Here is a 24342-nt window from a genome sequence, read left to right on the forward strand (position 1 = left end):
TGAAATTAGGGATAAAGCTTGAGTGGGTGAGCAGCAGCTCCCCAGGGCTCTGAGCTAACTAAAGGCAAGCAAGAGAGAGAAAACAGAGCTGTAGAAATAGAGACATCGATGTCCCCACTCGGGAGTGCAAATAGTAAAAAGGTGACTGACAGTTTGCTCTTAACATACAACTGTGACATAAATGTGGCCAAAAGGTATCACCTCAGGGTCATCTCAAACCCTCCACCCTCCCAACAACACAACACTCTGTCCACAAAACAAAAGGATTAAATGTCTGCCCGTCCTGCTTCTGTACCATGCAGCATTTCAGAGTCAATAACTAACGAGCCCCTGGCTATGAAAGAAGGAAGGACTTGCTTTACACAGCTCAGAAATATTCTCTGATCCCACTAAAGGCAGTGGTTAATTGTGGGGTGCCAGTTGGAGTGATTGCATCTGCCGTCCCTCAAAGCAGCCGGAATGCTGTCACTCACTTTGAAATGCCCTGCTGCATTCATCAGTCTGGATGGCACAGAGAAGTTATAACCATACAAGCCATATGGAGGATGTAAAGAACAATTAAGTGCTTCCCGAGCAATGGGACTTGATGGGAAAATGTTTCCAGATGCATGTAATCCATACAGCATTTGACCAGCAGGACCGGGGGCTTGTAGGCACTGAGCGTTTAAGTCTTCGGCTTTGGCGTTTTTCAGGGAAGACAGTTTGGGCACATCCACCATGAAGTGGGGTAGAAGGTGTGGGTTGGTGGCTCCCAGTTTTTCGTGGCTCGGAAGGAGGAGCGCCTGTTGTCTCAAGAAGCTGGTAGGGCAGATCTTGTAGTAGAGGGGCATGTTGAGGGGGTGCAGGAAGCTCTCGGGGCACGACATGCCCAGGCTGCTGGCGGGCAAGTGAAGCGTGGGAGGGGAGCACGATGGAGAGAGCAGGGGGTTCAGAGGAGAGGGGGTCCCACCGCTGGAGGCCACTGGAGAAGAGCTGGAGCTCCCACCTGGAAAGGAAAACAGAAATCATCGAGGCTGGGCTAACTGGTGTCCACAGCCAAGCAATCCTTGGAGGACTCCTGCTCCCGGCTGCCGGTGTCCATCCAAGCACAAACCTGCTCCAAAGACCAGCTCCTGGAAAACGGGAAGATCTATCCATAAATGGTTATTTCTAGCTGGTATTTGTCTAAAAACAGTATTTGCAAGTGTCTAATCCCATTCCTTGGACTGGGATCGTGGTAAATGCAGCTCCACACACACCTGGATCCATACCTGGCTGCATGACCGATAACTCTCCCCGCCATACCCACACATTTCAGGTTCCCTATTTTTCATGCAAATTCCAGACAGCTTTTCCCCCTTGGATATAAGAACAAAAAAGCATATTCAGCCTGATGGAGAATTTTTTTGCACCTTCCTGCTCACAGGAATTGACTCATTTCACTTGGCTTCCCAAGCAATTTGAAACATTCCCCTGAATGCTATCGGTGTCTCCAGAAATTCAAACTCCCAAGTCATGTGAATGTCCTCTTTTCTGGAAGGGATGAATGAACACTTTCAGAATTCGGGAGAAAAGCAACCCCAAGGAGTAAAATGAAGCAGGGATGGGATGGGATGGCTGCTCCGAGGTGGGAACGGTGCTGGGAGCAGCCGGCCCTGGTGCTGCACAGATGCTGGTTCCACCTCCCGCCTGCCGAGAGCCAAATGTCTGCTGCACAGTCATTACCAAATTCTTCCAGAGGGTTTCCCCCTCCCCCCACTTTATTTTAATTTCTTACCAAAATCACAGGAAAGGACGTAAGGGAATGTGGATCCATTTGTGCTACTCTTTACATTCAATCCCTACCAATACAATGCCTGGCTGGGATCTGATCCGACTCGACACGCAACCAGCGACCCGAAATCAACCGTAAAACTGAACCACGGCTGCTGGTATAGCAAATCTTAAAAACACCTTAAAAACACAAAGATTTTGAATGTGATGCAAATTAATTTCCAAACCTCCAACAAGCAGAGCCTCTCAAAGGCCAGCCCTTGATCACAATAATCCAGGAAGGTTTTGTGGCATGAAGGTCTCACCCTTCCCTGCTGATGTCAGTGGCTGCTTCAGTCCTGACTTCAGCAGGGCAGGGTCCAGTCCTCTCTCCATGGACATTTCCTGATGTCCTCCAGGGCTCAGAGACTTTGGGTCATGTAAAATATGGGATTGAGCTGATATTTGTGTGTGAGGCAGCGAGGGAACCCCTACGTGGCTGATACAGCAGAGCAAAGCAGGGTCAGTATCTGCTGCACGGAGCAAATAATGTCACACCCCGAGCAATAATCTCACCCAAATTCCACAGCAAGTTTGGGAATGGGGATTGCAACAGGAGCAGATCAATGAGCAGGTGTTTTCTGCCCTTCCTATTAGGCTTAAAAATAAAAATTCTATGGCCATTTTTTTCTTCAGCATGTTGATCCTGATTCCTTTTAATTTACCTCCTGGTTTTAGAGCTTTGGGATTTCAGTTTTACGGCTTTTCTTCAGAAATATATTTTGTTAGTAGTAGAACTGCAGATTTTGTTATATTTATATCAGTCCAGGAATTCTGTCCTGAAGAAAAATACCAAATAGATTAAACAAGAAAAAAAAAATCCAAAAATCCCAGGCAGCTGTAATATTATATTATATATGTACAATAATATTTTAGTGTCCTTAACATTGCAGTTGCTGTTGTTTCATTCCTCACGCAGCTCATCCACCACCTCCTCTCCCCCGGCAAACGGGCTCAAAAGGAGCTTTTTTGCCTAAGATATTTTCTAAAAAAGAAAATTAATAAAAAACCTATTCATAATACTAATAAAGCTGCTACTACTACCACCACCAATAATGATAATAATTTTAGTTCTCTTTACAACTGATAAACCTCTTAATTTCTCCCGAATCTGATTTCTCTGTGCCCTCATTTCTACGCCTGCAGAAAATGAATTTTTGCTGTGATTTTTGCAGCATTTCCCGGCAGACCCAGGGGTGACTTGGTGCGTCCCAAAACTTTGAAGAGTTCCTTACGTAAACGAGAATTTAACTCGCGACTTTAAACCCAACTTGGAGGGCTCCAATGTGCAAACGAGCTGTTAGGTTTTCCCCTTCGGCGCTATGAACAATCTGTTTTCAAATATTACTTTCTGAAGCCGTTTTTCTGGGAAAGGGCTGTAAAGGACCGGTTGCTCTTGTCAGGATGAAGGAGAGCATTTTCCCCGAAAATTTTCCTCTTCTTCTCTGCATTTCTGTGCGACTGCTGCATCCTAAATATCAGATAATTTTATTTTCTGTTGCGTAACGCGTTTGTCGGCGCAGAAGCTGCCGCTGCAGAAAGCACGGGCGGTCACCACCGCCACGTTTGTAGTTGATATTCCCAACCCGGTTGGAAGCAATTAGTGTGACAGGATCAAAGCCGGAACAACCCGACTCCAAATTAGCCTCCTGCACACTCAGATATTTTTTTTCTGCCCATCTAACTCTGATTTCAGCCGGGGGCTTGAGCAGCCCGCGCCCTCATCCTGTTCTTCCCGGCTTGTCGCATCCACTTTCACAGGAGTTTTATCCAAACCAACGCGGAATTAACTCCCCCAAAAGCGGGGATTCGTTTTCTGGGCGCGCCTCGCTATCTGCATTGGTTCGAGCCGCCCGAGGGGGCTCCGGGAGCGGCAGCGAGCGGGGTTCACTTACCCTGGCTGTCTGCGCCGAAAGCCTTGAAGTCCAGGGCGAGGGGGGCTCTCCACGGGTAGGTCTCCAGGAGCCCGTCCAGGACCCCCCTGCGGGGCGAGAGCGCCTTGAGCGCGGCCGCGGGGCCGGGGGCGCGGGGGGCGGCGGGGGCGGCCCCGGCCCTTACCTGTTCCTGCCGGGGTCCCGGAAACCTTTGGCGAAGGGATTCCTGTCGATCTTCAGCTTCGTGATCTGCAGGGTGAAATCGAGGGGCCACTGGGGAGAGGGACGGGCTGGGAGCGGCGGCCGCGGCCATCGGGGCTCTCCATCCCCCCGGCTCCCGGTACCGTCAGGGCTCTCCATCCTCCCGGCACTGTCAGGGCTCTCCATCCCCCCGGCTCCCGGTACCGTCAGGGCTCTCCATCCTCCCGGTACCGTCAGGGCTCTCCATCCCCCTGGCTCCCGGTACCGTCAGGGCTCTCCAACCCCCCGGCTCCCGGTGCCATCGGGGCTCTCCATCCCCCCGGTACCGTCAGGGCTCTCCATCCCCTCCCGGCTCCCGGTGCCATCGGGGCTCTCCATCCTCCCGGCACCGTCAGGGCTCTCCATCCCCCCGGCTCCCGGGGCCATCGGGTCTCGCCATCGCTCGGGCTCCCGGTACCCCCGGGGCTCTCCATCTCCCCCGGATCCCGGTACCGTCAGGGCTCTCCATCCCCGCCCCGGCTCCCGGTACCTGCTGGTTCTGGTAGGCCGTGACGGTGGTGAACTCGGTCTCCTGGAAGGAGAAGGTCTGCACCCCCTCGGCCGGCAGCGACTGGATCTGCGCTAGATCGAAGCGAGAATCCTGGGCGATAACGTGGACGCGGGGCTTGTACTTGTGCATGGACTGCAGGATGATCTGTGAGGGGGGACAGGCGGCTGAGCCCCCGGAGGGCGAAGGGCAGTAGAAATCTCGAGGCGAGGCTCAGGAAGGTCCCAGCCCCGAGCCCCACGGCAGGAGGGACCGGCCCCCGCCCTCCCTGCTCCCCCCGATGATGCTCCGCACCCCGGGGCGCTGCTCTGGCCCTGCCCGGCCCCCCCGGCGGGGCTGCCCCACACCTACGTGCCCCTTGTCGTCCATCTCGTTGTTGGTGAGCTTCACGCGGTCGAAGCTGATGATCTGCCTCATCCAGGTCTCCCCCGAGCAGGGCGAGTCGGGGTGGATGTAGAGGCGCGGGGTGATGCACGAGTGGTCCGTGTTCCCCGCCACCATCCACTGCGAGCTGTGATAGACGTACCTGGCCCGGCCCGGGCCGCGTCAGCCGCCGGGACCCCGTCCCCACCTGCCCCCAATCCTATAGATTCTATAGGTGAGTGAGGCCCCCCAGCCCCGCCGTGTGACCCCGTGTCCCGCTCGGGTCGCAGATCGCGGCCATCAGCGCAGGACGGGCCCGGAGTGGGTGTGGGGGTCCCGCCCGTCCCCCCGTACCTGTTCCTGTACCTGCACCCCTACCCGTACCTGTATCGCTTGGAGTCCACGGGCACGACGTCGATGGCGATGTAATATTGCTGCAGCGGCTCCAGCCCCTTCACCTTGACCCGGACCGACGGGAACATCCTCCTGCGGGCACAGGGCACAGGGACAGCGGCTGAGAGCCGAGAGGGGCTGCGGAGCTGGGAACGGGCGTCGGGAGGAGGGAAAATCGAACTCAACGAAAACAGCGGAAAAGGGGGAGAACTAAGTGAAATATCTGAACAGAACAGAGAAACTCGAGACAACGAAACAAAACAAAATAAAAAGCCCAAGAAATAACACTGTCCCCCACCAGGAAAAAAAAAAAAAAAAAAAAAAAAGAAAAGAAAGAAAACAAAACAAAAAGAAAAAGGAAAAAAAAAAAAAAAAAAGAAGAAAAAAGAAAACCAAAACGGAAAAGCAAAGCCCGAGCGAGGCGGCGGGGCCGGTACCTGCCGGCCTTGGTGATGATCATCTCGGTGCCGATGTCGTGGAACCTCCTCCAGAGCTCGGAGCCCTGCAGCTCCACCTGCACCCCGCCCGCCCGGCTCTCGGCACCGGCCTTGGGCCGCTTCTCTGCGGGGAACACAAAGGGCAGGAGGGGCTCGGGAGCTGCCGGGGCCGCCCTCGCTGCCCGCCGTGCCCGGCTCCCTCCGGTACCCACCCGCCTCCGGCGCTCTGCGGGCCGGCCGGCAGCCGGGGCCGGGCTCCTCATCGCGACCCTCCGGCACCTTCCTCTTGGCCGAGCGTCCCACCAGGGCTTCCACCGAGAAGGCGTGAGCCCGGGAGCTGAGCGCCATCCCCCGCGGGCTGCCGGGGGTCCCCCCGGGCGGCAGCGCGGCTCAGGCGGGCGGCGGCGGCTCCATCCCGGCCGGCACCCGGCGCCCCTCGCCCGGCACGGCTCCCGTCGGGGGGCAGCGGCCACGGCGAGATCCTCTTGCATCCAACTGAGTCAATAGACGGCTGCAGCCTCCTCTGTTTGTTTTGGAAACTGGTGGGAGCATAAGAAACATTGAGTGACATTTCATGGGAGTAACGGGGGGGGGGGGGGGGGGGTTGGAGGGGGAGGGAGGGGAGAGCCACAGGGGTGGGGGGGAGAGGGGGAAGAGGAGCCGGCCCCGTCTAGGATCAATAAAAGAGTTACTGTTCTCCATTAAATTGTAAAACTCAAAGAAATTTGACATAATTGCACACTAGGGGCCACTTTTCCAACAAAAGTGCAAATAACGTTTAACCAGAACCAGCGCAAAAGGGGAAAAGAAAAAAAGGAAAAGAAAGGGGGAAAAAAAGAGAGAAAGGAGAAAGATTAACAGAGAAGAAAGAGAAAAAGGAGAAAAGGGTAGAAAAAGAAGGAAAAAGGCAGGAAAAGATAAATAAAAGGGGGGAAAGTAAAAGAAGGATACACGGGAAGGGAGCCGTGCCCCGCTCCGGCCCCGCCGCGCTGCCCCCACGGGCCGGTCACGCGTGGCCCCTCCGGTGTCCCCGGCACGACAAACCCGGTGCCACCCCCGGGCTGCGACAGCGCCGGGCAGCAGTTCCGGCTCTGTGTCCTGTTTTTCCTTGGCTTTTTGTTTGTTTGGTTGTTTTTGGGATATTTTTTAAGGCAGCCCCGCCCGCTGCGCCACCCCGCCCCGTCCCCATCCCCGGCTCCGCTTCAAAGCGCGGCCCCGCCGCCCGCAGCAGCTGCGCTGAATTAGGGACAGAAATCCCCGTTTTCCAGCCGGAGAGTCCCGGGAAACTCCTGCACGGCCGGGCAGGGCAGGGTCGGGGCCTGGGGGCTCCGTTCGGGACCCTCAGGTGCGCAGGGAAAGCTCTGCGCGGGATCTGCGCGGCACTTTCACCCCCGCCCTGCCCGGGCTGGAACCCCCGCGCTGATTTATTTTCCATGCGGGAACCCTCCCCAGAGCCGGCAGCAAAGGGGATGCTGGGGCTCAGGGAGGGGAGAGCCGGGGTGTCCCCGCTGAGCTGGGGGTGTCCAGCCCCCCTGGCCCCGCAGCCTTTCCCGGCACCGGGGAGGTCAGCCGGGATAAATGAGCCTTAACGGGAAAAAAAATGTGGGGAGGGATAAAATTCACAGGCCAGCTGAGAAAGCAGGTTGAGGAGAGGGGAGCTGGCTTTGGGACAGGCAGGGGAGGTGCGGCGTTCCATGCTCTGCTTCCAGGTGCTCCCGGAGTGGCGGAGAAGCCCTGGTACATCCAAATGTTTCACTTCTCAGGATTTCTTGCTCTGTTTGTTAGAGTTTCTGTCCTGTGCACACATTCCCGAAATTTGGGCTGGCAGCAGGTTGTCTTTGTGGAAAACATGGAATGGTTTGGGTGGGACTTTAAATCTCATCTCAACCCACCCCTGCCATGGCAGGGACACCTTCCCCTACCCCAGGCTGCTCCAAGCCCCATCCATCCTGGCCTTGGGCACTTCCAGGGACCCAGGGGCAGCCACAGCTTCTCTGTGCCAGGGTTTGTTCTCAGATGTGTATTTAAATTGTCCCAGACTGACATTCTTGTCCTCAAGTCCCCATCCCAAGGACGCTCCTTACTCAGCTCAGGGTGGGCATTGCCCATTGATGTTAATACACATTTATAATTACCTGTACCTTTCTTAGTGCACATTTACACACCAAACTCCTGGCATATCTCACTGGGACATGGATTGACCAGGGAAAAGGTCTCAGAGGAAGTGAAGGGGTGCAGATACAGCTGCCAAAAGCCCAAGCTCAACATCCAGCCTGGACACCTGGTTGGAAGCCACCTCCTTCTCCAGCTGCTGATCTGACTCCAGTGCCAGTTCTGGTGTGGGCAACACCTGCAGCCTGACTGGGGAGTGGAAAGAGGCTATCCCAACTTCCCAAAGTCTGATAGCTGTAATCTGCTGAATTTGGCCTTGTGTTACTCCATCCTGCCCTGCATCTCCATCAGCAGCGTCCTCTGGTGTGGTTTTGTTTCCTACAGGAATGTCCAGGTGCTCCTGCCTGATGCCTCTGTGGGATAATGCCCACCCTGCTGCCCATCCTCTGGAATGTCATTCCACAGGATGATGGTTCACTGTCCATGACAGGAGGGCTTGGAATCAGATGTTCTGTCAGGTGCCTTCAAACTCAAAGCCTTCCGTGATCCCTTGTGGCAAGAAATGGATGGAGAACCGGGCAGGGGGAAGAAATTTGGGGTTGCCTCTTGCTCCTAGGCAGGATCAGCCCCACCTCTGCAGGTTTAATTCTCCTTACAAAGAGAAATTAATCAAATTTGATGAGCATGTTCATAATCAGAAGAGCATAAGCTCATGGTTTCGAGGTGACTGGCAGGTCCTGGCCAGCATTGATGGAAGCCAGCTGAGGGCATGGAGTGTGAACCTTTATCTCTGCTGACATGACATATTATTAAAAAGTATTTCGAGTAATCTTTGATTTCCTCAGCATTGCAACACATTTCAAGAACTTGGCCGGGGATCAACTGAGCCTTTTTAATTTCCTACACTGAAAAATAAAACAAAAACCAAGCCCGATTGAGATGATATAATCAGGAACATTTTGAGGGTTTAGGTCAAATTAATGTGTCAGAGAAGGGTTTTCAGGGGGCTTGGGGAGCTTTAATCTGTCAAAGGCTGACTCAGAGCCTGCTTGGGCTTTGTAATCTTATTGTCTTTATGGAATTATGGGATGGAATGTCCTGAATTACCATCATCAGAGAGTCTAGCAAATAATCAGTTGGCATAAAGTTCAGAATAACTAAGTTAATTTTAAAGCAAGTGTTGCACAATATGCCAGAAATGTTTGCTTAACTTGGAAATGATCTTTTAATGCTGTCCCTTAATGTGTGAAAGCATTTAGGTAACCTCCAACCTCAGCCTGGTCCAGCCACTTTTGGGGCAGATTTTAGGAGATGGAGCTCTTTTCAAGCTGTGCTCATTTTTGCCAAGATTTGTTTTGCATTTACCAAAACAAAAGGAAAAAAAATAAACAAAGCAAACCAAACCTGCCTTTTGGCTTAGGGGGTAATATTTTAATATCATCTGAACTCAATTATGCATCTAATACTTATCTCTTTTATATCTCCAATCCATCATGCATTTATGTAGAGCTGCAATTATAAATTTGGTATGTGGATATATTTGGTTCTAATGGATAAATTCAAAGATTGTTCAGGTTAAATTCAAGGGTTGTTCATTCTTTGCTCCACGAATTATTAGCAAGAAAATATTTATCCATTTAATATTTGGGAAAATTCTGGTTTCCAGCCCTGCAGTCTCTGACCACAGAGGTGCAGCCCCATTACTCAAACCTGGCTCCCGGGAGAGCCTCAGCCATTGCTTCTCCAGGGTTAATTAAATGATGAGTAGTTGAGTTTACAACTGGGTGTGCCTGCATCTCTCTTCCCACTGGGTGAATGTGAGGTGGGACACTCTGAGCAGTATTTTGGGTGGTGTAGCTCCTCTCCTCTTGCAGGGAGCAGAGCAGAGAATCCCGGGCTGGCCCCATGTCCCCGAGTGCTCTTCCCACCCCAGCCTTGGTGGCACCAGCTACATCCACCCTTTAAAACCCTTTCCTCGGCTGTAAAAAAGCATTTTTAGGATTGATTTAACCCTTTTTGCACATGCTGCTAGCTTATTACTCCAGGGGTTATCTTCAAGCTTCCTTTTTTTCCTGGATTCCCAACCTTACTGCTACCAGTAAATAAAAATGAGATATTTTTTTTTAGATCCACATCCATTTGCTTGTAAATCAAAGAATGCCAGAACAGTTTGGGTTGGAAGAGACCTTAAAGCCCACCCAGTGCCACCCCCTGCCATGGCAGGGACGCCTCCCACTGTCCCAGGAGGCTCCAAGCCCTGTCCTGACACTTCCAAGGATCCAGGGGCAGCCACAGCTGCTCTGGGCAACCAAAATCTAACATAGAAATATGTAATAAATATAACTGAACGTGCTGCCTCACATCTGCCAGGGGCACACCTGCACTGGGAAAAGCAAGTGAATATTCCATTGTGTCAATAACGCCCTTTCCTTGGAGGAACCAAAATAAACTTATGGATGAGACTGTGCCACAAAGAGCTGCCACGAGCCACCAGGGAAAGGGATGGGAGGGTGCAAGAGCTGGAATTAAACAGTTTCTGAATGCCCTGGAGAGGCTGCAATGGAGAGGTCCTGAGGCAGCCGAATGACCCTTCTGGGGGCTGGAAAAACACTGGGTTATGTTCTACAGGAGCTGCAAGTGCCAATATTCAGCTTGAATTTTTGTAAGCGAAACCTCCATTTCACAGGAGTCATTAACTAATTAGTCATTAACAGATTAACAAATATTTCTTTTTCCTAAAAACCTTTCAAACAGAAACTGCTGAAGACTGAGGGATTCTTGGCAGAAAACACCCGTGGTGGTGTGAAACAATGCTCAGGAGATTGTTTTCCCTGACATTCTCAAATATCCCGTTCCCCAGCACAGCTTTAATTTCATTCCACCATTATTTTGCCCCTCATGAACTTTGAGGAACCTCTGCTCTTCTGTGGCTGTGTCTTCTCCCCATCCCTGCTGGGCCTCTGGGCTGACTCCATCCCAACCAGGAGGGGATGGCAGGGTATCCTTGTCCACAGCACAATCCTGAATCCATTCCATGGCCAAAATGACAGATCTGAGCAAGAAGTGAGCAGTTTATGGTGGTGGCCAACCAGTGCTGGAGTTTCTTGGTTGACCTCCTGGAAAGGTCCTTCACCTCCGCGTGCGCTGCATTAGTTAAAGATAAATTAAAATAAATCTCTGTTATGTTATTTTATACATAACCCCCCCCACTAGAGTGTGCACAGGGAATAGGATTAAACCTTAAGGAAATGATTCAGAGAAGTAAAAACAATACAGACAGCATTTGGGGAGAGTTAAATCAAATTAGGGCGCTCGGATCCCTTCAGGATGAGAGAGGGGTGGGCGGCGTTCACCTCCCATGCAGGGAAGTCAAGGAAGGGTCAATAATGCCCTTGTGGGCTGGGTGAGGATGGGACCACAACGGGACCTGTCCCCACAGGAACCTCCTCCAGCTGTGGCTGCTGCCCTGCTGAGTTTCTGAAGGACCTCCAGTGTGATGTAACGGGACCTTCTGTGAGATATCTCACTGCAACCCCTGAATATTGTCTGGAAAATCAGATTTCTCATCTCTGTGCTGTGAGGAACGTTTTTAGTGTGGCTTTTCCCAGCCCAGCTCCTTGTTTCTGGCTCGTGGTTGTGTGGGAGAAGGAAGAGAAGCTGCTCCATCCCCTCTCCAGCCACCAGCCTTCCATCCCTCCAAGCAGCTCTCCCACCACTTTTCCTTCACCATGGCTCCCCCAGAGCTGAGAAACAAACCCAAGATTCATCCCCTTCCCCCTCTAAGTAACAGGGGAAATTCCTGATGTGTTGGACTTTTCTCATAACACTTAAGGAAAGTACTTAAAGAATGTATAATAATGGGGGATTTAGAGAGGGCAAAACTCAGCACGTGGACGTAGTATAAAACCTTTGGAATTGCACCAAAACGAATCCTGTCTGTCTTTACCTCAAGGAAGGGCTCCAGAGAGGGAGATGGGGTGGCCCCAGGTGAGCCCCAGGTCCCCCTGTCCCCAGGGTCACTCCTGCTCTCCTTGCTGCTGGAACATGGGGAAGGAAAAGCTGGAGTTCTCAGTGCAGCTGCCAGGAAAAGCACACAGGAGAAGTGAGATTAAAATACTTACAGGGAAGCTGACACTGAGTTATTCCATATTCCTGGGCAAGAGCTGGGCACAGCTGGGGCCACCTTCCCCTGCTCCCTGCTCAGCATCCCGAGGGCTGGGAACCCCAACTGGGACCTGAGCCCCAGGAACCCTCTTGGAGGCAGAAATCTGAGGGGAAAAAGCCTTTTTAGAGAGGAGGGATATTATTTTTTACCAATAAAAATGGTAATTTTTATTGGGATCTGGGATCTTTAAACGGTTACTGGGTACTTGGAGACACCCCCTCGGTGATTTGATGGCCTTGGTCACATCATCTGCTCTGAGAGGAAAAAATGGGTCAATTCTCTCATGATCGCCAAGATTTGGGGTGAGGAGGATGAGGATTCACAGCACCAACACCCAAACGTCCCAAATGTCCCAGACAGGGCCAGCTTGCCAAGCCCACCTGGACAAAGGGTCACCAGCACCGGGCTCCAGGCTGCAGGTCCTTCTGCTGGGATCTCTCCCTCCCCAGCCCTGTGACGGCAACATTCCAGACATTCCAGCCCTGCTGCCCAGGCTGGGGCTGTGTCCTCACCCCGGCAGGAAGGGAAGACCCAGAGGACTCTGAGAAGACCCCAGGCCAGGACATGGGGCAGGACAGTGACATTGGGGCGTCCTCTCGTCTCGGCTGGTGCCTTCCACAGAGTGGACAAGAGCCTCTGTTGGAGTTTGGCTTAAAAATCACAGAATCTTTGAGGCTGGAGAGGATCTTCAAGATCATCAAGAGCAGCTTTTAACTGATCACTCCCATGCCCAGCACATCATGAAGTGCCACATTCTCATGGTTTTTGGACACTTCCACTTCCCTGGGGTGCCTCTTCCAAAGCTTAACCACTCTTGGAGTGCAGAGAAAGCCAGGGATGGGCAGGTTTATTCCTGCTAGGATTGCAGGTTTCTGGGGCTTGTTCTTCCATCAAATCCCCATGCCTGCACTGAGCTTTGCTGCCCCTTCCCCGGGGTTAGGGCAGGTGAGTCCAAACATGGTGTGCTGATTTATCCCAGTCCCTCTAGCTCCAGTGAAAAGTGCTTTTCCAAGGGCTTTGTTTCCACTAATTTCTCTCCACTGCTGCTGTCCCTGCCTCACCAGCTCTTTTCTGGCCCCAGGACATGCTGAAGGCTTTTCAATCCTTCCATGTGTGCAGAGATAAACTCAAACTCTGTCCTTAAACCAAGCCCACACCTGGGTGAGACAGCTCCTCTTTGTTTTGCTACTCTATCCTCGGTTAATGCAGCTAATTATGGCCTTAAATGCAAATGTAGAGGAATGAGAATGAAACCTTGGAAGGGCTGAGGCACTGGGGAGAAGAGGTTTACAATAAACTAAGAGGTTTGCAAGGAAGCTTTCACTCATCTTCATGGTTTGGAGTTGTGAGCTTGCACTCGGGCTAGGAAGCGCCTTTTGAAATTAAACAGAAAAGATACAATCTTAATATTCCATGAGATGTGCCAATACAAATATCTGTCGGCAGAGATGTAAAATAATAGCTCTAAAAGCAAGGAAGAGAAGCACATGAAGTGTTGGGAGCAGGGTGATGTCAGCCCCCAGCCCAGCGAGATATTCTTTGTGTTGGAAATTAAAGCCGCATGACCTCCCTGCGCAAAGCTGGGTGAGACTCTGCTTTCTCAGCCACCCCCTCGGGGAGGATGGGTATTATTTTCTGGTTTTAATTTTAAATTCATAAATAAATGAGATCGGCTTGCCACCTAATAGCACTGAGTTGTGCAAAATAAGGGTAAAGTCTGTCAATTAAGGCTGTCAGTGGCTGGTGTTGCTGGAGCAGAAGAGAATCACAATTAGCTGAACTGGTCAACAAAACTCAGCTTCATGAGGAAGAGGAATTCAGCTCAAGAAGAGGAAAATCTGCCTCCATGGTATTATCTCCCTTTCCAAAGTTTCCTCCTGGCTGCACGGGGTCACAAATTACACAGCCCAAATCAAACTCTTTTCTGCAATAAGGGAGAAGAAAACCATGCAATGATTTAATGTAAGAAACAGCTCAAGCTACGGCTTTCTCTTGTTTGGGAATGTGGACAGTTGTGCTGAGATCCCCAAACCACTCCAAGCCATGGAAATTAGCACATAACCATCTGGCCTGGTGGCTCAACACCTCCCGTGGCCGTAAATTCAAATCCCAGTGACCTTAGCAGGGGATTTGCTCCGAGAAACGAGCTGAGTCCTCGAGTAATGGGAAAACAAGGTGAGCTGGGGAGGCATCAGGAGAGCTTTGGTTCCAGGAGGGAGCCAGCTCCAGGCAAGCATCCCTTGGCTTTCAGCAGGGACAGGGGCTCTGCAGGAGCAGCTCCTCTTTGACTCCTGGGGTCCCATCCATGGCTGAGCTCCCCAGGCCCTTCCCTGGGACCCGCCAGCTCACCCCGCTCTGTTCCCTTGGTGTTTCTCCATCCATCAGGATGCTCTGTTCCAGCTCCAAGGCTCTGTGCTCAGTTTTGGGGGTCACAGAGCCACTGAGGACATGGAGCAGTGCTGCCAGCTGTGGTTTCCCATCCAGGTTCCCCAGGACTAAAGTGTGTGGGTGCTCGAGAAGAGATCCTCCTGTGTGAAACACAAAATCCTCCACTGGGAACTGCAGGGGTTTCCCACCCTTGGTTGGAGCCCACACTGCAGAGTGGGAAGGTTCAGAGGGCACAAAATCATTTTCCTTGCTGTGTGGAATACACTGATCTTAGTTCCTTGCCTCGTGTGGGTTTTTAGCTAAGCTGCAATTAAAGATCAGGAATATGGATTTAATATCTCCAACTGAGAGCATCTGCCCTCACCAATGAATAATCTGCCCTGCCATCCATGGCCAGAAGGTTGAGCCATGGTTGTGGCTCACCCACAAAAAAAAAATTGCTTTTTCCTAACCTTCAAGACCTGGAAGTAGCAGCTGAGTCTAATTTGGGCTCTGCAGCAGGTTTTACCCTGGAAAGTCGTGTATTCCTTGCACATCTGGTTGTGCTCAGGGGGATGTTGCCTTTCAGTGCTGCTCAGGTCTGGCTGTGCCCCTTTAGTTCCTGGGTAAATTGTCCCTTTCCCTATGGGAAAGCCAGTGGACATTGTTTGGAATAGAATTAGTGATTCATTAGCATTCCTGTGGGTGAAGGTTTAGGATGAGCTCAGCATTAAACCAAGCACCAGGGCAGGTTTGTCTTCTCCTCCAGCAGTGCCACCAAAGGCAGGAGGTTGGATGACTCCAGTGCTGCCAGGAGAAGTTGTCTGGATTTAAAAAATCCCATTTGGACCTCACTCTTCCCTCTTCTTTCCCTTTCTCCTGGGACAGCAGAGCCCAGAGCCCAAGCAGGGCAAGGGGAGTTCCCATAAACTGTAGGGAGATGAACTCTGCTTTTCCCTGGATTTCTGCCTGCACTTGTGCATCTGCTCAGAGTTATTGTCCCATGTTCCACAAACTTAAAGCACTTCCATACTGAACAGAATTCCTCCAGTTCACTGCAAAACACAACAAAACTCAGCCCCGAGGATGCCAAAGGCCCCTGCTCTGCACATCCTCCAATTCCCAGCCCCAGCATCAGCAAATTCAGGGAATCACTGAGGGGCTGTGAAAGCTCCAGCTGCAGCTCTGCCTTGTGCTGGAGGGCAGGGGGGAACCCCAGGCTTTCCCTGGATGTGCTTTCCTGAGGGATTTTGCTGGCATGGCTCACACCCTGAGCTGTGGGATGGGGAGAGGCTGGGAAGGAGCAGGACCAGGGCTGTTCTCCCAGCATCTCAGGGGTCAGGGCTGCTCAGAGCTGGAGATTCCCACCTGGACGTGGGGCAGGAGCTGCTGCCAGAGCTCTTTGCCTGCTGGAGAAACCCAGCAGGGTTCAGTGGGCAGTGCCTGACGGATCCTTTCTCCATCAGAAGGAGCATCCATCCCTCCTTCCCTCCCACAGCATCCCCTGGCCCGAGGCGCTTTGTGTTCCAGCTCAGAGTGGAGGTAAGAGCACTGAAAAACAGGTTTTCCTCAAATTGTTACAATTCAGGTCAGAGCAGGGTGGTGGTGCTGGATTGACAGCTGAATTTGATGATTTTTGAGCTCTCTTCCAACCTTAATGATCCCAGGATTCTGGGAGATAAGGAATGGATCTGCCCTCCTCTAAGTCATAGAGAATAAATACACAAAACACAACTCTGGATTTTTTTTTTTCCTCTGAAATATACAACAAGATTAAAATGCAACCAAGAGAATTAGTAAAAAATAATAATTAAAAACCTGCTGTGTCCACGGGTGGCAAATAGAGCTGTGTGACAGAACAAGGCGTTCCCTGGATCCTTCCTGGGGGTTTTCCTTCCCGAGCTCCCACAAACCCTTCCCCAGATCCCTGCAGTTGTTGTATGTGCGAACAACCCCGAGTTTGAAAACTCTGTGTTTGTTTGCCTTCCCCCAAATCGAGAACACATTGAGGATGATTTGCAAGACAGAAAAGAAAAGCTTTAATTTATCAAGGTTTCCACTCAACAAATAACATGGGATCCCTTTTCCTACCGGGACACCTGCAAAGCTCCTGCTGGGATCCCCCCTGGGATCGGGATCTTTCTCTCTTGGGCATTTTCTAAGTCATAAAATTCCATAAAATTTAAAGAGAGAAAGTTAAATTCAAACCTGTTACGCTTTCCAGCTCGGGGTCTGTGCCTCCAGTTGGAGCTGAGATCGCTGTAATCGAGTGGGGTTGAAGGAAAAATGATACTTTTAAAAATTTTTAGTGTTTTCCTTCTCGTGTATCCCAGCTTTGCATCTGTCAGCTGGGTCCTCCTTCCCTGGAGGAGGGGGAAACGGGATGGGTGATTCTTATTAAAGGCAAAAGGACCTGGGGGAAAATATCAAGGGGAAAGTGTAACTTAGACTTTTTAAATTTAGATTTCAATTATCAAGAATTTCAATTAAGATTTGTCAATTAAGGTTTTTATATGAATTATTTTGAAATCTAAAATAAGTGGAATTAAGCCTGTCCATGAATCCTTTCCCTCACATCATCAGAACAGTTCCACAGACAGTTAAAGAAATCAAACTACAAAATATAATTAGTGAAGATCCCATTGTTCATTATTTGTAGTATTCTTGGTTCAGTTCTGGCTTTGATTTGTGCTGAATTTGGACTGGCACAACCCCAGCACCCAGGGATTTGTTCAGCTCTGGCTGGCAAAATCCATCCCAGGGACTTTGCACCACTATGGGAGGGGATTCCCTGAACTCAGGGATGGAAATTTGGGGTTCCCCCCTCTCCAGCCGCCTCCTGGCCTGTCTGGGATATTCCTGCAAATAATTCAGGGAAATCTTAAACCCAGCAGCGCCTACAAAATCATTTTGCTATTGGATTTCAATCAGGAAAAGCACAATATAGAACATTGTGTTAGATCCCACTGGATCACACATAAATATTTACAATAAACAGGTTCTGATGGCAACTTCTACCTCTCTGACTTGTGTTGGGTGGAAGATTCCCTGAAATCCAGGAAATTTTTCCACCAACAAATCTGAATGACCCCCAGTGTTCTGGTACCTTTGAAATCCATGGGAGCTCTGGCCCTGATTTTGGGGCACTCAGGATTTTGCACTCCATGAACAAAGGTACTGAAACCTGGCAGAGCACAAATGATCCTGCAATCCTTTGTTTGAGGAGGGAGTATTTCTTCCCCCACTCAGAAAAGCCCTACAGCCACAAAACAGGAGGAAGAAAGACTTCACAATTAACCCTGGCTCAAATGAAGAAGGATTTTAAGTTCGTTTAAGTCCCCTTTTTTTTCCCCAAAAAAAGCCATATCACTTTACATTTATAATGCTGGTATCATCCAGTACTTTAAATCAAATTATAGCTGTATCAGGCTGCTTAACAATGTTTCTTTTTAATTAAGTTTACCAGTCCCAGATGCATTTTTTTTAAAGAAAGAAATTAAACAAACGTAATTAAATTACATGACAGGGGTTAGGTAAGACAGCAAACAGCCCAGCAAAAATACAAGGATTGATAAATCCTTTTGGATACTCACAATTTGCACTCTCCCTACACCCTGCAGTATTCCAAGGAGCATGCTGGAATATCCACAGCAGTGTCCAGAGCCCTCTTCCTTGCTTAAAGAATTACCCTCAGAGATATTTTAAAATCCTGCTGCCACAGGGATTTTAAACAGCTCAGGAAGCTGCTCAGAAAGCTGAGTATCCATGAATTCCCATTAATTTCCCTGTGCTGCAGAGCATCAGATCTGCCTGATTTGGGGGCTCTCCTGCTGGGGGTCCCCAGAGCATCCCCTGGCATCTCAGGAGGATAATAATTTTCCTCCATAAATAATAAATAATTTTCCTCCATCCTCCAGCAGCACACAGAGCAAGGGAGAGCTTGGACAGGCAGGATCCATCCCCATGGGATTTCAGCTTTATGGGACTGCTGGAACAGCACCAAACTCAGGGTTTGGGGTGGTGCTCATGCTGCAGGAGCTCCTTATTCTCACTTAGATAAAGGAGTGAGCACTGCCCAGGAAAAGGCAGCTGCATTTTTACTGAGAAAATAGCACTAAAAATAGGGATGAAGGGAAAGGAAGGGGAGCAGGGCTGGGCAGTGGGCTGCACATACAGACCTGGAGGGATCTGTGTTTTCCTCAGCTCCTCTGAGCCCACACCCTGGAGCTGGGCACAGCTCCCAGGAGGGCACTCACAGCCAGGACACCCCATCACTTGAATTTCTGTGGTTGAAACAGCACAAAAATGCCCAGAGTGTCTTCTTTAAAGGACACAAAGATTGCCAGGAGGAGGGCAGGGGGGTTTATGGCAGTGAGGAAAGCCCTGTGCTTGCACACCCTTTTCCAAGGAAGCTGTGGGCACGGCCTGTGGCATCAGCTGGAATTTGCACCCTGGACAAGCCGTGGTCACACTGAGATTACTGGGATTTTTATAGGGGTTAAAATGGAATGATCTCATGGAGGGAGCAGCAAATCCCTGTCTCCAGCCCTGCAGGAAGCAGAGCCACGGGAGCAGATGAGCCAAGCCCTGAGAAGCCTGGTGGAGCTGGGAGATCCCGGTGATCCCAGGACAATTTGCCATCCCCACGGAGCCCTGGGCGTGCACGGGGCGCAGCCTCCTCATCCTCTCCCTGATCTCCCCGACTCCTGGATCTGCATCTGGGGCTGCAAGGATGAAGTCAGCCCCGGAGCTGCTACGGGCTGGAAGTGATTTCACCGAGCTGCAATGCACATGGATTAATTCCAGTACTGTAAAGTCAACATGGGTGAACACTGGCTACATCACAGCCTTCATTACTGGGGTCTGGAGCGGCTTTGGATGAAGTAATTTCCCTGGGGTTTAGCACTTCCAAAACATATAGGGCGTCCTTCTTGGATTGGCCTGGAGAGGAGTGCCCCCCCCTCACAGCCACCCCAAATTGGCCTTTATCAGTTGCACATGGACCCCTGTGACTGCGAGGGGCTTCAAACGAGACCCAGATGGGCCGTGGCACACGATGCCCAAACACCGGACACATGGAACGAGGCTCAGCTCGAGTGCACACCATGGATGTTATTAATAACAAATGAGACAACACTCCCAAATGGGCCTTCAAGTGGGAGAGGATGTGGGATGAGTGGGGATCAGCGATTCCTCCATCCTGCGTGGTCAAATCCGCTCCTGGAGGGTTCAGCGCTGGGATTTTGGACACCGGGAAGCCAACGCTCATCAGGCTGCTCAGTTTGGAGTTTCCCAGATTTGAAGTGAACTCTTCTCGTGCAGGAGGTGTTTATTTTGTCTTTTTCCACCTCAGTTATAAACTGGAACCAAATCCTTGTCATGTGCAATTTGCTTCCTTAGCAAACAGTTGTGCAAATGTGACTCAGTTTTGCCTGGGCACCAGAATTTGCTCCCAGATAGAATCCCAGGATGGTTTGGGCTGGGAATGACTGTAAATCCCATCCAGTTCCAAATTCTGGACAGCTTCCACTATCCCAGGGTGCTCCATGCCCCATCCAACCCAGCCTTACACAATTCCAGGGATGGGGCAGCCACAGCTTCTCTGGGCACCCTGTGCCATGGTGTCCCCACCCTCACAGGGAAGGAATTTCTTCCCAATATCCCAATATCCCAATATCCCACCTAAACCAAACCTCTGCCAATTTAAATTCAAGTTTAGCTTCCTGCACGAGCCACTCCACAAAAAGCAGCTTCACCTTCTTCATTTGTCATCAGGGACCGGGTGAAAGAGGCTTTTAAGGGTTAATAATGGGGTTCCCCTCATCCCTATTAATCCATTCACTCCCAAAAACCTCTTCCTTTCACAGCTCGATATTTAACATCAGCATCCTGGAAGGGGATAGAGCTTTAGAGTGGATATTAAGAAAAGTTTCTTCAGGAAAGGGCTGCAGAGTCCCCATCTCTGGAGGGATTAAAAATCTGTGTGGATGTGGCACTTGGGGACATGGGCCAGTGGTGGCCCTGGCAGTGGTTGGGCTCTGGGGATCTCAGAGGGCTTTTCCAGGCTGTGGGTGCTGGGATTTGGGGATGGTAATATGGGAACTTCAGGGTGCTAACACTGGGATTTTGAGGTGCTAACACTGGGGATTGGGGCGTAGTGGTTCAGGGGTTTGAGGGTGATGGCACAGCGATTTGGGGATGCTGACTCTGGGATTTGGGGGGGGGGGGTAACACAGGTTTGGAGGGTATTTACACTGGAATTTGGGGAATTTTAACGCTGGGATTTGGGGAATTTTAACACTGGAATTTGGAGGTGCTGACTTTGGGATTTGAGGGATGTTAACGCAGGGATTTGGGGGATTTTAACACTGGGATTTGGGTGATATCGATATCGGGATTTGGGGGACATTAACCCTGGGATTTGGGTGATAATAACCCTGGGATTTGGGTGATATTGACATCGGGATTTGGGGGACATTAACCCTGGGATTTGGGTGATAATAACCCTGGGATTTGGGTGATATTGACATCGGGATTTGGGGGACATTAACCCTGGGATTTGGGGGATTTTAACCCTGGGATTTGGGGGTGCTGACCCCAGGCTATCGGGTGGTACCAGCCCCGCTCACATCTTGGGAGCGCGGAGCTTCCCGCACAGCCCGGGCCGATCCGAGCCTCCCTCCTGCCATCTGCAGGCGAGTCCCCGCTGCTCCTCAGCTCCCGATTTCACTCCCTGCAGCCTCCCACACATTTCCCTGCATCTGACGCGACGGAAATATAAAATCCTCTGGTTTTCGAGTAAATACAATTTTCCAGTGAATCCCAAAGGCAGCATGTGCAGCCCATCCCATCCCATCCCATCCCATCCCATCCCATCCCATCCCATCCCATCCCATCCCATCCCATCCCATCCCACTCAGCCGAGGGGAGGCAACACCACCTCGGGATTATTTTTATGATTGGAAACAAGGATTTCTTCCTCCCTGTTTTCTCTTGTGGATGCTCTCGAGTTGGAACATGGAATTTCCTCTGAAACTCCAGCAGGATGAAGGGGATTGATTTTCTCTCTCTTTTCCTACAAAGAAAATATTTTATACAAAATAGACCTTTAAATTCTAATCTTAAATTAAATTATTCCCAGTAGTGCCAATGGCATCGCTGGCACTGGGATTGGGATGGGACTGGAGCTGCTGACTCCTCTCATGGCGACAAAAAGCAGGGACGGACCTCGGGCTCCTTCCCAGTTTCTGTGCTGTATTTTACTGGAAAATGTAGAAAATTAATTAATTTTCCTGGAGTATGAAGGAGAAAATTTCACCTCGAAGAGCTGGTGACTCCCAGGGTTTATTTAACTTCAGTTATTATTTAATTCACATTTTAGAAAATCATCAATAATATTATCCTTATTATTAAATATATATCCTTATAATTAAATACTATTTAATTACATATTTGAAGCCGTGTAATAGAAAATCAAAGGGAAGGGAAATATTCTGATTTAATTACCAAATGAGTGGTTTAGCAGTTTTGCAGTCACAGGGAATGACGATCCCGGGGGATGAGTGAAGCCACAGCAGCCAAGGGAGCTCGGATGGGGCTGGGAGAGCTCAGTTCTCCCTTTGCCCCTCCTTCCCTCAATCAAAATTCAACAAAATAATTCTTTTTAAGTCACCTGGGAAACTTTTAAACATTAATTTTCATTGATTTTATGCTAAGCACAATATTTGCATAAAATTACTTTTTCATCCAATTCCATTAGCAATAATTACCAGGAATACCCTGGGATAAAAATGGTCATTGTTCTTTCCCGAATTTTTCCTAAAATGCATCCACATTGTAGGAGCTTTTTTGTATAATTCTTGTCTTTTTAAATAAAATTATTACACTTTTCTCCCTCTCTTCACTTCTTTTTCTTCCTGACTCTGGACTTCCCAGTGTGAATCTGAATTAACTCCATTAAATACAATCATTCAGACGAAAATTACCCTGGAAACAACCTGGGATCACCCTGGGTTTTCTCTGTCTATTCCTCTACATTTCCTCTATATTTTCATTATTATTTTCCTGATTATTTTAGTGACTATTTTTCTGATCATTTTATTGATTGTTTTGCTGATTGGAATTGAAGCTGCTCATTGCAATAGGCTGGAGGAGGGGAAGGAACTTAAGTTTTGGTTAGACCTGGCCCAAATCAGCCCTAAATCTTAATATTATATTTTTAGGATCTCTCTGACCAGCAAAATCCATCTCCTGCTCCTTGATTCAATAATTGATTACATTTTTATTTAATGTTCTTTTAGTCTAGTCTAATCTACTTTATTTATTTTTATTTTACTCATCTATTTTCATTATTTTATTTTCTTGCGTTTTTCCCTTTTATTTTCCTTTGGATATTTTGTTTGGTTCTGTTTTATTTTATTTCATTGTATTTTATTTTCTAATTTATCTATTTTATTTTATTACTTTTAATTTTACTTTTATTCCTTTATTACTTTTATTACTTTATTTTTTTCAATTTTACTATATTTTACTATATTTTATTTTGTTTTGTTTTATTTTATTTTATTTTATTTTATTTTATTTTATTTTATTTTATTTTATTTTATTTTATTTTATTTTATTTTATTTTATTTTATTTTATTTTATTTTATTTTATTTTATTTCCCTTACTCTGCAGCTGATACTCCCCCCATCCTGGCAGGAATTGCTTCATCCACTACAAAAACATTTCCCAGCCTCCTGGAGCTGCATGGAGCCAGGAGATCCGAGGGACACAGCTTTGGAAACCTCTGATTTTCTTCTTCTTGTTTTCCTAATGGATTCAAATCCCTGCTCTGAAGGGCAGGAGAATGGCGATCTCCCTCTGCCCTCTCCCAGACAGCCCCAGCTGAGTAAAGTATTTCTATAAAATATTCCCATGTAAAATCCTCCTGTAAAATCCCCCCTTTCTCTTTCCCAGCTTCTCCTTTCAATGATGGTTTGTGGCTGATCCTGAGGAAATTGAAATAATTTCCCTTTATTCCTCTATTAAAAAAAAAAAAAAAAAAAACAAAAACAAAAAAACCACTGAAATAAAATTTTATTTTTACCAATCACTGACCTAGTCTAACCTGGAGGAATTTGGAAATCCATTTTTTATTTTTTATTTTCCAGGGATCTGACACCAGGCCGGGGATGCTCCAGCGGCATCTCCCCAGGGAAAATAATCCCAAAATTGGGCTATTCCAATAATCCGATATTCCAATATTCAAACTCATATTATCCCTCTGAGTTTGAAGGAGCAGCTTTTGGGAACTTCAGGCTCTTCATTCCCACATTTGCATCTCTGGGACTGCGGAGCAGGAATGGTCCAGGCACGGGCAGGATAACGCCTCAAAGACATGGAAAATGGTCAGGATGGGAGATGTGGAGCTGGAGGAGTTCCCTTGGCTTCCTGCCCCAGTAAAAAGGTTTTTCCTTTCATGGACTTTCCGAGAACCACAGATTTTTTTCTCCTGAACTGCGCCCTGGAAGGAGCAGCTCCAGACAGAGTGAGATTTTCTGATCCCAGAGTCCTTTCCCTGCCCTTTTCCAGATTCCCTGCTTGTTTTGCTCTGTGACAAATTATTTTGGAGCTGATAAGAAGATAAACCCTGATTTTATGGGATCTAAAAAATATCAGATATTGGAGTTATGGACCCAAAATCCAGGGAGGAATACGAGCATTGGGCTCCCTCCTTGTGCCAATAATTGGGGATAAAAATCCACCTTCTGGGAAAACAAGGATCACCGCAGGGTCTGCTGATAAAGAGTATCAGCTTTTCCCAAATTTCTGGGCTGAAACACAGGTTTGCAGCACTTGGAATGTGAAATCATTTTCCTCTTTGCCGAAATGTGTTTTTGGCAACAGGAAAACCAATTTGGAAAATATTAACAGGATGGAAACCGAGATTGTAAAGAATTCCGGGCTGGAGCCATTTGCAGCTTCCAAGATGCGACTGTGGCAGAAGCAGAACCCTAAACCAATTAAAGGCAATTTAATTTGGGAGGCTTCTCACGGAGGGAAGGGATCTGGCGAGGATTTGGGTTGCAGGGAGACGTCCCAGCCCCAGC

At 49.2% G+C, this 24342-nt stretch overlaps 1 protein-coding gene across 1 annotated transcript; it reads right to left on the reverse strand.

The window, feature by feature from the left end:
• Window positions 1-389: 389 nt before the first annotated feature.
• TBX22 (T-box transcription factor 22) lies at window positions 390-5954 on the reverse strand. The gene is made up of 8 exons (XM_058032862.1): window positions 5819-5954; window positions 5607-5730; window positions 5161-5262; window positions 4765-4939; window positions 4396-4560; window positions 3850-3914; window positions 3687-3772; window positions 390-985 (listed from the first exon to the last, which is right to left on the reverse strand). Exons 1-8 carry the CDS (start codon window positions 5952-5954, stop codon window positions 390-392), a joined length of 1449 nt encoding a protein of 482 aa, XP_057888845.1.
• Window positions 5955-24342: the final 18388 nt, after the last annotated feature.

This window comes from Melospiza georgiana, chromosome 12 (assembly GCF_028018845.1).
Source record: "Melospiza georgiana isolate bMelGeo1 chromosome 12, bMelGeo1.pri, whole genome shotgun sequence".
Lineage (NCBI taxonomy): Eukaryota > Metazoa > Chordata > Aves > Passeriformes > Passerellidae > Melospiza > Melospiza georgiana.